General features: G+C 37.2%; 1 protein-coding gene across 1 annotated transcript in view; it reads right to left on the reverse strand.

Moving 5' to 3' along the window:
• The window catches only part of nbeal2 (neurobeachin-like 2), a 53,168-nt gene that overhangs the window by 36,049 nt on the left and 3,148 nt on the right, over positions 1 to 13,971 (reverse strand). The window contains 5 exon segments of the mRNA XM_087812061.1: positions 444 to 526; positions 721 to 833; positions 955 to 1,036; positions 3,518 to 3,682; positions 3,765 to 3,853. Coding sequence (XP_087668187.1) covers positions 444 to 526; positions 721 to 833; positions 955 to 1,036; positions 3,518 to 3,682; positions 3,765 to 3,853 — 532 coding nt within the window.

Consider the following 13,971-nt stretch of genomic DNA (forward strand, 5'->3'; position numbering starts at 1 on the left):
GATTGGCATATCAATCGACATTTTAAATCAAATTTAAAAGGCCGTAAAATCAAAAATATGGAATTTAGCAAAACATTTAATGGTTGGAATCAGAATATGAATCTGTAAAAATATTGAAAGTTCGATTTAAAAATGTTTTAATTATTCAAAAACGTCCAGCCTTATTATTTCAATAAGAATATAAAAATTAATGTGTATTTTTTAATATTAGAATTTAAAAAAAGGAGTAAATATCAATCTTTCAATTTACAAATTATTGAATTAAATTGTAAAAAAAATATGAAATGCATAAAGAAAACCCATCTTAATTAAAAAAAACAACAATAAAATATTCAATATTCCGATATAAAAAATGAACAGAACCCACTTAAGTTGTGACAACAAGTTGATAATGTTTTTAGGTCCAAACAGAACATTTTCACGGTGTGATCTCCGAGTCTCACCGTGAAACAGAGCCGGCAGCTCCTCCGGCAGCACCAGTGGAGAGAACTTATACTTGTTCCTTTCCATCAGGCTCACCTCCTCCCTGCAAACACAAACGACAAATAAAGACGTCCCTCTCGTCACGCCTGGTTCGACACCAGGGGCCAAAAAAACAAAACGCTTCAGGGAGAGTTTGAAGGGGGGACAGTTGAGACCACGAGAGGCCGGAGACAAGAATGCAAGATGGTGTTTCAAGCGCGACTCGATTCCAACCTCCCACGATCCGCTCGCTCTCACCCGGCCAGGCGTCTCCTCCACGTCTGATAAGGGTCGAAGAGACTCTCGCACAGATGAAGTCCGTGATGAACGACCGCCTGCAGACACGACTTGTCTCCTTCTCCTTTTTTCAGCTTGAACATAGACGAATCACATCATTGTAAACGAGCTCTGGTGTTTCTAAACATGCTTGAAATAACTGATAAAAAACGTTTAAATAAACACAAGTATCTTCTCCCGGTATGAAGATATTACCTGGTCCAGACAGTAGGTCAGAAGCTTCATGGTCTCGAACAAGAATCCAGGGGTTTTGTCTTGATCCACGTTTTCCAATTTTCTAGAATAGAAGTAAAAGAATAGTTTAAAAAAAAAGGTAAATTCTTAATTCAACCGTTCAATATTCTGATGCTACTGATACACGTCCATAAATAAACAAAATATTAAAAAATAAATAAGTTGAAAGACACCATCACACTTTTTTAAGCGATCCTCGAAATCCTTGAATCTTCTAAATGTTAAATAAACTTTGTACACTTCCAATCCGGATCTGGACAAGGGCTATGGGGGAGTCTGAAGAAAGGGGGTTGTTCTTTTTGAATTCAAAAATCCAAATTTTATCTTTATTTATATAGAGGATAAATATTTATCCTCCTTTTTTTTTATGAAACCCTACTTTATTTATGCTCCTACTTTGCACCTTTCTTATCGCTTGTCAAAAAAGTGTTTATGGTATCCCTTGTGTTGCCTCTGGGTCAAGGTCAGCAACCTCCCTAGCTTCCATAAATACATATGCAGTGCTGAAGGTTGTTCACCTTGACCCAAAGAAAACACAATGGATACCACAAACACATTTGTTTTCGGGCTTTCGGGTCACCTTTACCCTGAGATAACACAAGGGATACCACAAACCCTTTTTTTTCTCGACTTTCGGGTCACTGGATACCACAAACACATTTGTTTTCGGGCTTTCGGGTCACCTTTACCCTGAAATAACACGAGGGATACCACAAACACAGTTGTTTTCGGGCCTTTGGGTCACCTTGACCCTGAGACAACACAAGAGACACTACGAACACATTTGTTTTCGGGCCTTACGGGTCACCTTGACCCAGAGACAACACAATGGATACCACAAACACATTTGTTTTCGGGCTTTCGGATCACCTTTACCCTGAGATAACACAAGGGATACCACAAACCCTTTTTTTCTCGACTTTCGGGTCACCTTTACTCTGAAATAACACGAGGGATACCACAAACACATTTGTTTTCGGGCCTTCGGGTCACCTTGACCCTGAGACAACACAAGAGACACTACAAACACATTTGTTTTCGGGCCTTACAGGTCACCTTGACCCAGAGACAACACAAGGGATACCACAAACACATTTGTTTTCGGGCTTTCGGATCACCTTTACCCTGAGATAACACAAGGGATACCACAAACCCTTTTTTTTCTCGACTTTCGGGTCACCTTTACTCTGAAATAACACGAGGGATACCACAAACACATTTGTTTTCGCATCTTCGTGTCTCATTGACCCAGAGACAACACAAGCGTTAAAAACTATTTGAAATACATCTGAATGTTTGTACATTTCCTTCAGTTCAAGTTCAAGGACAAGCATCAATTAGTCACTGGTGTTAACGGGTCCTTGAATTATAAACAAAGGAATGTAGAAATAATCTGAGGCCAAGAGTTCAACACACTTGAAGCTAAAGCGAAAAAGAAGCTCTTTGTCTGTTGACACCAGACGTGACCACATGTTAGTCATTCACTCGTGTTTCCAGTCATCTCTCTCTTCTCTGTCGCACAGATAATATCAATAAAATGTTGTTTTAATGAGCTTGATATTTAGGGTGATATTTGTAGTCAGTGGAAGCATTGTTACTTCTATTTCTAAATAAATAAATAAACGTATACTTATCAGAAGTTCTAGTGGCCAAGAGTTACCAACAACAAAAATAATCCATAACAAAAGATTTTTCCTTCAAAAGTATCATCTTCTACTGTAACCATGTCAACAACTATACAGAGACTTAAGGTAGGATTCTAACTGAAACATAGATAATAGATTAAAATGTGTTTGTGGTATTCCTTGTTTTACCTCTGGGTCAAGGTTCCCCAAAAGCCTGAAAACAAATGTGTTTGTGGTATCCCCTGTGTTATCTCTGGGTCAAGGTGACCCAAACGCCCTAAAACAAATGTTTTTGTGGTATCTCTTGTGTTATCTCAGGGTCAAGGTCACCCAAAAGCCCGAAAACAAATGTATTTGTGGTATCTCTTGTGTTGTCTCTGGGTCAAGGTGACCCGAAAGCCCAAAAACAAATGTGTTTGTGGTATCTCTTGTGTTATCTCAGGGTCAAGGTCCCCCGAAAGCCTGAAAACAAATGTGTTTGTGGTATCCCCTGTGTTGTCTCTGGGTCAAGGTGACCCGAAAGCCCCAAAACAAATGTGTTTGTGGTATCTCTTGTGTTATCTAAGGGTCAAGGTCCCCCGAAAGCCTGAAAACAAATGGGTTGGTAGTATCTCTTGTGTTATCTAAGGGTCAAGGTCACCCAGAAGCCTGAAAACAAATGTATTTTTGGTATCTCTTGTGTTATCTCAGGTCCAAGGTCACCCAAAAGCCCGAAAACAAATTTGTTTGTGGTATCCCTTGTGTTGGTCAAGATGAACAACCTCCACGACTGCGTATGCATTTATGGACGCCAGGGAGGTTGTTCACCTGGACCCAGAGACGACACAAGGGATACCACAAACACCTTTCACCTTCTCCTGGACAAATAATCGAGCGACTCCAGAGAGTTGCCGAGTCACCTGCAGACGATGATGAAGAACTTGATGAGCAGCAGTGGACGAGGGATGCTGCTGCTGTCTTTGCTCTGGCCCGAGAGGTGCAGGGCGCTCTGCCACAGCTGGTTGCTGAGGAGCACCAGGACCTCCCTGGGGATCAGGGGCACCTCCGGGCTGCACTCCTCCACCCTGCGAGCCCGAGTTTACAAACATGTCATGGGAGTTATCTTCGCAGAACGTTCTCCTTTTTTCCACAAACCCGGCGACTCACCTCCGAGGCTCCAGCGTCTGCACGTCAATGAGCCTCTCGAAGGAGGCCACGAACGCTTCCAGCCACTGCTGCAGATAAACCACATCTTTCTGCGAGGAGAGACAAGGAGGACATGTGAGTAGAACAAACACTCCGGGACAAAACCATGAGATGCAACACTTTCAGTACTTGGTACTTAATGTCAACGGGCACTGGCTACATCTTATGAGCTCATTTGTGCAACAGGATGTTGCGAAGAGTTCCTGAGCTGGAGTCTGAAGAAACATCAACGCAACCTAACGGTCAAAACATGGATGTTCTGGTTGGTTAAGAGCGAAGTACTGGAGGTAATGAAGCTTCGTTCAAACAAAGAAACCTTTTAAGATGAACAATAATAAATATATTTTTATTTTTTAAACTCACATGTATGTCAGATTTCAAAAAGTCTGACTGTAGCATTTACTGAAACCATTTAATTCAGAATCTCGTGTCCATAAATGTAAAGAAAATCCTTGTATACATGAAACCTGACACTATAACAGGCCATTGCGAGTAAAACTAAAAAGAAAAACACATAATATATAATATTTTTGTGAGGTGTAAGAAAATATTGATACTATTAAATAAAGAGATTTCCAATTTGGAATACACATTAGTGTGTATAAATATATATATAAATAATGCATATTTTTGGTTTTCAAATAATATTGATTTTTTTTATCCTAGTTTTTATGGTTCATATTTAGAGTAATTTTGTATGAAATAAAATGATTTACAATTATTATCAACGGTCATTACATCCTAAATGAACAGTGAAATCCTGTGAGATCCCGGCGATGACTGAGGACGAGAGGATACAGTGACTCTTATATATTTTGGCAACTTTTGGTTCCAAAACAAATGAAAGCAGTTACGACTTCATCGAGAGTCATGTGGTCTGTAAATTCTGCAACACCAGAGTCAAGTACTTGGTCAGTACTACAAAGATCCCCAAGATAACTGAGGACGAGAGGATACAGTGGACTCCAGCATCTTTTTAAGCTGATGTTTGGTTCATATTTTGGTTTCAAAACAAATGAAAGAAGTTTGGACTTCGTCAAGAGTCATGTGGTCTGTAAATTCTGCAACACCAGAGTCCTTGACAATACTACAAATATATCCTTGTTACTACAGTATCGTAATATATGGTAATGTTGTCCCTGTATCGTGATACGAATCGTATCGCCAGAGTCTTGCCAATACACACCCCTATTTGTTAAATTGTCAATAGTTAAATTCTTTATGTAACCTTTACACGTTTTTTTTTGTTCTGTGGCCTAATTTACCTTTATTTACTTTTTTAAAAGCAATTAAAAAGAAAAAAGACAAACAGTGTGGGCATAATTACACTTTTAAAATAACCTTATTCATCCTGGTGACCTTGTTATTCGAGTTTCTTTCCCAAGATTTCCAATCATACCAACAACCTTTTTCTTTGTATCAAAACAGTAACAGAAAACTATTCCGGCCCCTCAAGGAATGAACTGAGCTACACTAGAGTGAAGTCTGCAGTGTTGAAGGTCGCTTCCATCCTTATCTCAGCCAGAGAGCGGCACATTCCAGAGCTGGACGAAGACATTTGGGTTTTATCTGTGAGGTCCAGCATCTTTTTTTTTAAACGAGATAAACTATTTGACTTAGAAGTTCCATTTGGAAAAACTTTATCCAGACTCGGTCTTACAAAAATTGTTACTGGATCACATCGTTTAACCACAACCATGGGTGGCTACCAATCAATAGAACAAGTCTAAACCGGTCTGGCAGGTTTCTGGTCCACAAATAGTCAATCTACACAGAAGTATTTCCTCACATGAAGATTAGAGCGAGGCCTTATCGACAGTTTGAATAAAAAGTAGAAATGCAATGAGACTGTGCATACCTCTGCCAACGGACTGATTTGTCATTATGACATAAAAACACACAGAAAATAACTAAATCGTTAAAATAACTTTATTGATAAAGTATTTTGTTGGCTCAAGAAACTAACTTATGTCATTTTGGTAAAAGTGCAGGAATTTGACCTTCAACCTTATAACCTCAAAATAATAATAATAAAATAATAAAATAATTTGAGAATTAGCTTCAATAAAAATTTGAGCCAAAAAACAAACAAAACCTGGCAATAAAGACATAGTTAGTTAACTCAAAACTATAAAATTATTACCAATAATAAATAATATCCACCGGGGATATTGGTAAAACTATTAATTTGGTAATTTAATTAAGAATATTGAATAATTTCTAGATAATTAAGAAAGTTATATGGTCCTTTACATTTTACTTCTACCCATTTATTTTTCGGGAACTGCTTTATTGTTTTTATTTTTTTGTCATTTGATATTACATTTTATTTTATGTTCAAAAACAAACAAACAAATTAATTTATTCATAAGTTTAAACTCCAAAAGCGACCTGTCAAGTCATTTTCTGTGGCTTACATTCAACACTAGCTAAACAAAAAAAAAACAGATTACCCATGATGCCGTTCAAAAGGCTGTTCTTGAGAAAGCGATGGAGATTAGGCGTGTCAACAATTAATCTAGACTAAGCTATGGGAGGAAATCGAAAGATATTTTCTGTTACTAGTTTTTATGCTTTGAGCCTCCAACTATAACATCTATATAATAAATATATAAAGATATGTTACACAAATGTATGGAAGATGTAGTAAAGTAAGTAAAAACCTCGTTCGCTTATCATCAGAAAGCTAAACGACACGCAGCACACGAAAGGAAGAAAAAAAAAAAGGTCACATATTTCACAACCGTGAACGACATGATAACATAGGCGGTGAGAATCTGTCACTCTGAACATCTAGAAACGTTTCAGCAGGAACGAGGCCGAACATTTCCATTCGTCACTCTTGAGACTCAAAGGCAGGCGTTGTGAGTCACTCATTTGTGCAGGAATAATATTCTATAAACGACAAAAGAAAATATTCCATTGGATTCTTGTCGTCGGCGACGACGATGACAAAAGTTGTAACCACGCACCAGAATAGAAACTCGAAGACACGAACGAGGCTGAGCGGCGACAGGTTATCCGCTCAAAAACATGTCGAGTCGGCTATAAATAAAGCTAGTACTTTACCAACTGGCCTGGACTTGTGAGCGTGTCCATCTCTCATTGTGCGTCGCTGCTGCCGGGACAGCTGGGAAACTCTCTCTCCTCTGCTAGATCATCTGTCTCAACATCTAACCTTCACTACGTCTGAGCAAAGACGTCAGGAAGTGACATGTGTTGCTTTGACACATTTCTATTTCCTTTTGACAAGCCCCTTCCTCTTTTGGTTAGGTGTGTTGTCGTGCACCGAGGTAAATCTGGTGACGATCAATCACAGATGAATATGACGAAAGAAGCAACAATGAAGAAGAAAAAATGACATTTGATGTGTCAAAACAATGACTTTAAAACATGGAAGAAATGTTAAATCTAACAAACTCCCGATATAAATCTCTGTATTTCATCTCTGACACTTCAAACTCTCCTTCCAGTCCTTATTTTAACCCTTTGACTAAACATCAAAGCACATTCCACCTTGCCTTCACTCTCTTCTTCACCTTTGTCCATTATTCTAGAGCAGACTTGGGGACAGTGTGACCCTTAAACTGTATTTCTGTGGCCCTCATGAGGTCAAAGAACAATTGTAATTTGTATTTATTTCTATGATTTCTCTAAATGTGATATCAGGGTTTTTATCCCCTTTTTTCCTTTTGAGTATTAATTCCCTGACAATAGGATTTGAGGGAATATTAAAAAATATAGTGTTTTTATATTCGATTTAAAAGAAAATAAAAGTTATGCTAAAGCAATAAAATAAGAATTAAAGCATATTTAGCTTGATTTTATTACTTTATTTTCTAATTTTCACTCCTTTAATTATGCTTGATGTCCCCTCACAATAGCCACTGTGTATAATGTGGCCCTTGATGAAGATCTCAATCACAGAATGACCCTAAATCTTTTGTCGCGGGGGTCAAACAAAATTAATATTCAGCTATCGAGCAGTATGAGTCTGATTTTAACGTTTTATTTTCATTCTTTGAGGCTCAATTTATCGTAATTATCTCTGTGTTTGTCGTAATATTGAAATCCATAATCTATATTCCTTATCTTATATTAAACACTGACAACTTTATATGTCTCTACATAAACATGAACATGAATCTACTTTCATTTTGAAACAATCCTTCCCGTAATTTGAGAGCCATGTATTTAAAACAATAGTAAGTAAGTAAGAAAGTAAGTAATGGTTATTTCTAAAGTGCCTTTCTAGACAAGGGTCACAAAGCGCTTTAACAATCAAAACAATACACAATTAAAATATATATTTATTAAGACATAAGGAGGAGCCTGGCCATGAATAGATCTGAAAGTAAGAACCAGAATTTTAAAGTTGATCCTGAAAGAAACTGGAAGCCAGTGAAGAGTTTTAAGGATCGGAGAAATGTGAGTTCTTCTACTAGAGCAGCTCAGAATTCTTGCTGCAGAGTTTTGTATTAACTTCAGGTGAGACAACTCCTTCTTGTTAAGATACAAATATAAACTGTTACAATAGTCTAAACAAGAAGACACAAACGTATGGATTAAAAACGCCATGAATACATGTTGATAAAAAGTTATAGAGAATAATGAACCACACGTTAAATGAATATATTTCACTTGACAATACATTCGCTCAATAAATATGCAGTACTTCCTCATAAAGGAATAAATTTATGGTGATAATGTCGGGCTCCATATTGTGTTCTGCACACAGTCTGTATTAATAAATAAATTATCATACAAATCACATTTTTATTCAGTGAGAAATCTGTATTTTATCCAGTTAGAGCCCAGTCAGAGATAATTATTCAAAATTATTCATCCCAAACTGTGTTTCCTGTCCTTTTTTTCATCCAAAATATTATATTCGGTTTATTGTTTTAGAACAAATGTGTAATCGTACACCTGTGTGAATATCCTGAGACAGAAATGATGATTCAAAAGTATGTGCAACACTCCTTCGGCTTTGGTTAATTTCCCGTCGCTGCTGCTGCTCAGTCTGTAATCATAGGCTTTTATGACAATTATGAAAAATTGTCGTGATGATGAACTGCAGACGATGATTGATCTGATGTATGGGGACTAGACGTAATGAACCTTGTGTCATTTAGACATTTCTCAATATAAAGAGGTAATTTACTGAAGTACCATCGCAAATATTATTGATTACAACAGATTTTAATGATCACTAATTTTTTTTCGTTATCGGAATCTGAATCTTATGAATAGAAGGTTGCTGGTTCGCTTCCAGGCCTAGCCAACTTGTGACCTTCCTGTGTATAATTTGTAAGTTCTCCCCATTTTGTGTGGGTTTACTCCGGGCACTCCGGTTTCCTCCCACAGTCCAAAAACATACAGAGGTTGATTGAGAACTTTGGGAAATTAGGTCCATAGGAATGAGAGTGTGTGTGTCCATAGGTATGAATGGTAGTCCATCTTTGTTTGCCCTGTGACATACTGGTGTCCTGTCCAGTGTCCCCTGCCTCTCGCCCTATGATACTGGGATAGGCTCCAGTCTCCCCACGACCCCGATTAAAGGGTTAAAGTAGTAGAAAATGAATGAATGAATATCAGTTAGTTTTTTCCGACCAACAGAATGATTTTGTTTGATCGAATGCTGTTTACATTAATAGCATAGAATTTAAGTGTTTTTTGGTCTGGTAACAGACATTTTTCATTTAGTTTGAAAACACCAAATAGTTGGCAAGATTTTGATTGAATTTAATTATGAGTTTATGAAACCCACAGGGAACACAACAATGTTTATCTAAATTGAGAGTAAAATTTGTACATTTATTTATTTAATTTAGAACAAATGTTGCCTGATTTATGTGTATTTCTTCCATCTTTGAGGTTCCATTTGCTGTCAACGATCTTATTATAAACATAAATTAAAACAACTTTTATATAAAAGATGATTTATTATTATTATATATTTTGATAATTCCTGTTCCAGCCACTAAATATGGCGGAGAAGTTACTAAATCGCACAAAAACCCTGACGATTCTCTCACACAGTGAGTCGTCAAAAGAATAACTTTTAGTAATGTCTTGAAAAACTTCAGCATCAGAAAATAAAAAAGTTCTTGCAATTTACGATATTTCTCAACATGTAGTATTCTTTATACCCTGGCAATAAAAAGTTTATTATAATAAAACAGCTATTTCTGAGTTGTGGCCCAGATTTTTGAAAAAAACATGTATTTGATTCTTCTGTAAAAATCTGACTTATTGAGTTGTAAATGAAAGTTTATGTAACGTAAACCGGCTGAGTCATCACATTAGCTGTGCAGTCATAAACAATATATATATATATTAAAGTTTTTTCGTTGACATCTGCCTTAATTAAGTAAAAAGGTTGACTTTCTTTCGTTTATGTTGTTTGCTTGACTTATAAAAACGAAAATATTGCACATTTTATATGATTTCTAATTCAATTTCTAAGATATATGAGGATTCAAAAATGCCTCTTAAACTAATGGTTTGCATTCAAAAAGGTCTTCAGCAAATGTCATAAAAGCTTCTTTCTTCTTCTTCACCCTCTCTCAATCACAACGGCCCATTCCATCTCATCCCCCTGAAAACTATAAATATAGTTTCCGTCTAAAAACTGCAGTTTGACTTGGCGCCATATGAACACGACTCTCCATGGAAACCTCCGTGTACGGACTAAAGAATTGAATTAAATAGAAAATAGATTGAACCGGTGAAGACGCGAAACATCCTGGAGTTTGACCATAATCATCATATTATCGACCAGAGCAGTCGTCATTTGTTGGGTGAGGTCGTGGCAATATAGAGACAGACGACGAAACAGCAACAACCTGGTCTGATGAATTGTGTTGTTGTTGGTTTTTTTTAAATCAGGGTTTTTGTTTGTGGCCGAGCATCTGCGTCGACTCTAATGCCTGGAGTTGTGTTTGTCGCAGAAGGAAAAAAAAAGATTCTAGCTCTCTCTTCTTCTTCAGTCACCAAGCTCTGCTGGGTTGGTCTTAATCGCAGCATTTGTCAAGTCGATGGTCGTGCATTATACGATCATACATCACCCGGACAAAGAGAGAGTTATTCAGTTCGCCGAGGAGTAAACGCTGCGACTGAAGGAGGAGGAGGAGGAGGAGGAGGAGGGTCCACAGCTGTGTTAGTCAGACCATCGTTGGTCCAAAGCCGCCACTCAAGGCTTTAATAAAGCCTCTATGGAAGTAATTACTAGGTAATAATAACACACTTTATCACAACAAACTAAACCATTAGGAGATGCTTTAGTATTTTATTTATAAAGGTTTTAACTCGGGGTGTATATTAGCAAGAATCTGGGGATACGATGCGTATCAAGCTACCGGGGCAATGATTAGATATATTGCCATATATTGCGATACTGTATGGATATATTGGTAGTATTGTCGAGTACTTGACTCTGGTGTTGCAGAATTTACAGACCACATGAATCTTGACGAAGTCGTAACTGCTTTCATTCGTTTTGAAACTAAAATATGTCCTAACATCATCTTTAAAAGCAGCTGGAGACGACTGTATCCTCTCGTCCTCAGATTTGATTGTTGCTGCTATTTAGTGGCCGGATGTTTAATTGCAACATAATTAACAAATCGATCAATATATGAAAATTGTGTGCATATCAAGCTGTGGTGTGACTCTGTGGAACAGTCTGGAGACAGAAATAAAACAAAGTACAAATATAAATCTGTTTAAAAAAAGGTAAAACATTTTTTTATAAACAAGTATATGGAAGAGGACCACCAATTATGATAGTAATAATGTATATTATGTATATCATGTGTATTCATACCTATTTAGCATATATATTACATTATATGATGTTATAGTGTTTATATATTAATATACATGTATCTCTTGAATGAATATATGTGTAAAAACATGTGGTAATGTGCCACAAACAAAAGAATAATTAAAAAGGGGTAGGAAATGAAAAAAGTACTTTTACTTCCTACTCCTTTTCCGAACGACGATTCTGCTTTTTCTGTTTAATGATGTTTTGTTATTTTGTTTGTACAAACAATTTAAAAAATGTTGTTGGAAAAGGTTTAAAATAAATAAGTTCATTCGTTCAATGTTTTTTTTTCTACACACCCAGTTTAACTCTGGTCATAAAGTCGTTAGAGTTATCGGTGCAATGTCTACAGTAGGGTCACTGTTTGTGAGCCCAGTGTGAATATATAGAACACAACCGTTTAAAATATCCCAGTGAGTTTCAAATGTTATTTCTATTTAACTGACTGTAGTTGTTAGAGAACTGAGGCTCTTTGTGATATCACCATCAGCTAACCACCGGGCCACTAGTTACAAATTCACTGATAAAACTGGTTGAGAAAAGAAAGAAAGAAGTAAACAAGGGCTTTACATGGATGTTGATTAAGCACACGGCTATTAAAACATGAAAAGGATTGATTCCCTTTAATACGGTTATCTATAAACATGATAATGTCTAAGATAAGATAGGGAACACAGATAAAAGATACCAACAATTAAACAGAGATCTCAAATAAGAATTAAACTGATGTTGAAGGAAAGGAATTTGAGGACAAACAAAGATATATAATGAGCCGTCAAGGATGAAAAGACTACACCAAAACACGTACTACTGGTTATAAGAGTTTGAATAATACACGTTGTGTTTGACCCACTGCCTTGTTGTTTGCTTGAATATTTTGGCTCCTTGTATGACTGGTTGAAAATATGGATGCCAGAAATGTAAAGTTAACATATCCTTGGGGGGGGGCAAAAACACATATTTATAACAAATTTATAGTTAAGATTTACAGGTAAATGTAGTCAACTAATCCAACTGGCACATTTTTGTTGTTATAGTTCTTTCTTAATACTTTGAATTCTACATGTCTAAGTCTGTAAAGAAAGATTTTATTGCAAACTAATTTTGTCGCAAGTACAGTCACACAAAAAAATAAAACAATAGCCTGTAAAAACCAAAGTGAGGCAGCAAAGACTCGCATGATACCACCAGACTAACGACAACAAAAAACAAGTGGCTTCAGGAGCGTCTACACACTGTTACTGCTCAAGTCCCTCGGATAAGATCAGACGTTCCTTTGTACGTTTGTCGGTATGTTTCCATTGTGGCTCTGGTATGAGCTTCTCCCTGACCGCCTTTTAAAACAAACTAAGATAAACTGTATCCGGAGGTTTGAAAGGTTAAAGCGATTTAAAAGAAGAGACCCATGTGTGCAAAATATTTGAGATAAATTAGCTCCGAGGGCGAAAAACTAATCCCTGTTGACATTTTGTGACAAAGTGTGAGGCTGGTCGAGAGTTTTAACTGCAAATCCGCAACTCAGACAAATGACAAAGCGATTATCTATCATCTTGTTTTTCCTTTTTTATTATCTGTAGTTACACGGCGTTCCAAATCATCTGTGATGCAGAAATCTTACTGGAGAAAAGGGTGTGATTTCTTGCACAATTGGAGGAAGCAGCTCCTTTATCACCACATACAAGCTCCAGCAAGTTTTTTTTTTTTTTATCCTCACTGCAAACAAAACCAGGGGGAGTCTAAAATATGTTTAAGAGCTCCATGTTATCAAAAGAAAAAAGTTCCACAGCTAATCATTTCTTTACGCCTTTGAAGATCACGTTGAACCTGCAAACTGGTTCTTAAACAAACCCACGGACAGAAGCTGTGTCTGCGATGGACAAACTCGACGAACGGGCGCACAACAAAAACACACAAAGAGGGAAGTGCACAGGAGAGGCAGTTCTGCACCCATTCCAAAGTTCTATTGTTTTCCCGGTGACTCACGCGAGGTGGTGACACTTGACTCAAGGCTACCTGAATCACATTAAGTCACTTTGAGATGCCGGGAATGTATTTATTTGCGTTTACTATAATTGTGCATTGTGAGAACTGCTTCTGTCACTATTGTGCGAGCTGCTCCCAGTTCTGTGCGCACACACACACACACACACACACAAACACACACACACACACGACATGAGCGCACATCTGTCAGGCATATGAGGCTAATTCCATCAATTAAGTTGTTCCTGAAGTTTTATTACATTCTTGGGTTTTGTGAAAGTATTTGCCCTATTCGTCTATTCCACGGACAATGTCAACTTGGACGACGTGATCATACAAACCCATACAGACAAA

This window comes from Callionymus lyra, chromosome 17 (genome assembly GCF_982586985.1).
Source record: "Callionymus lyra chromosome 17, fCalLyr1.hap1.1, whole genome shotgun sequence".
Lineage (NCBI taxonomy): Eukaryota > Metazoa > Chordata > Actinopteri > Syngnathiformes > Callionymidae > Callionymus > Callionymus lyra.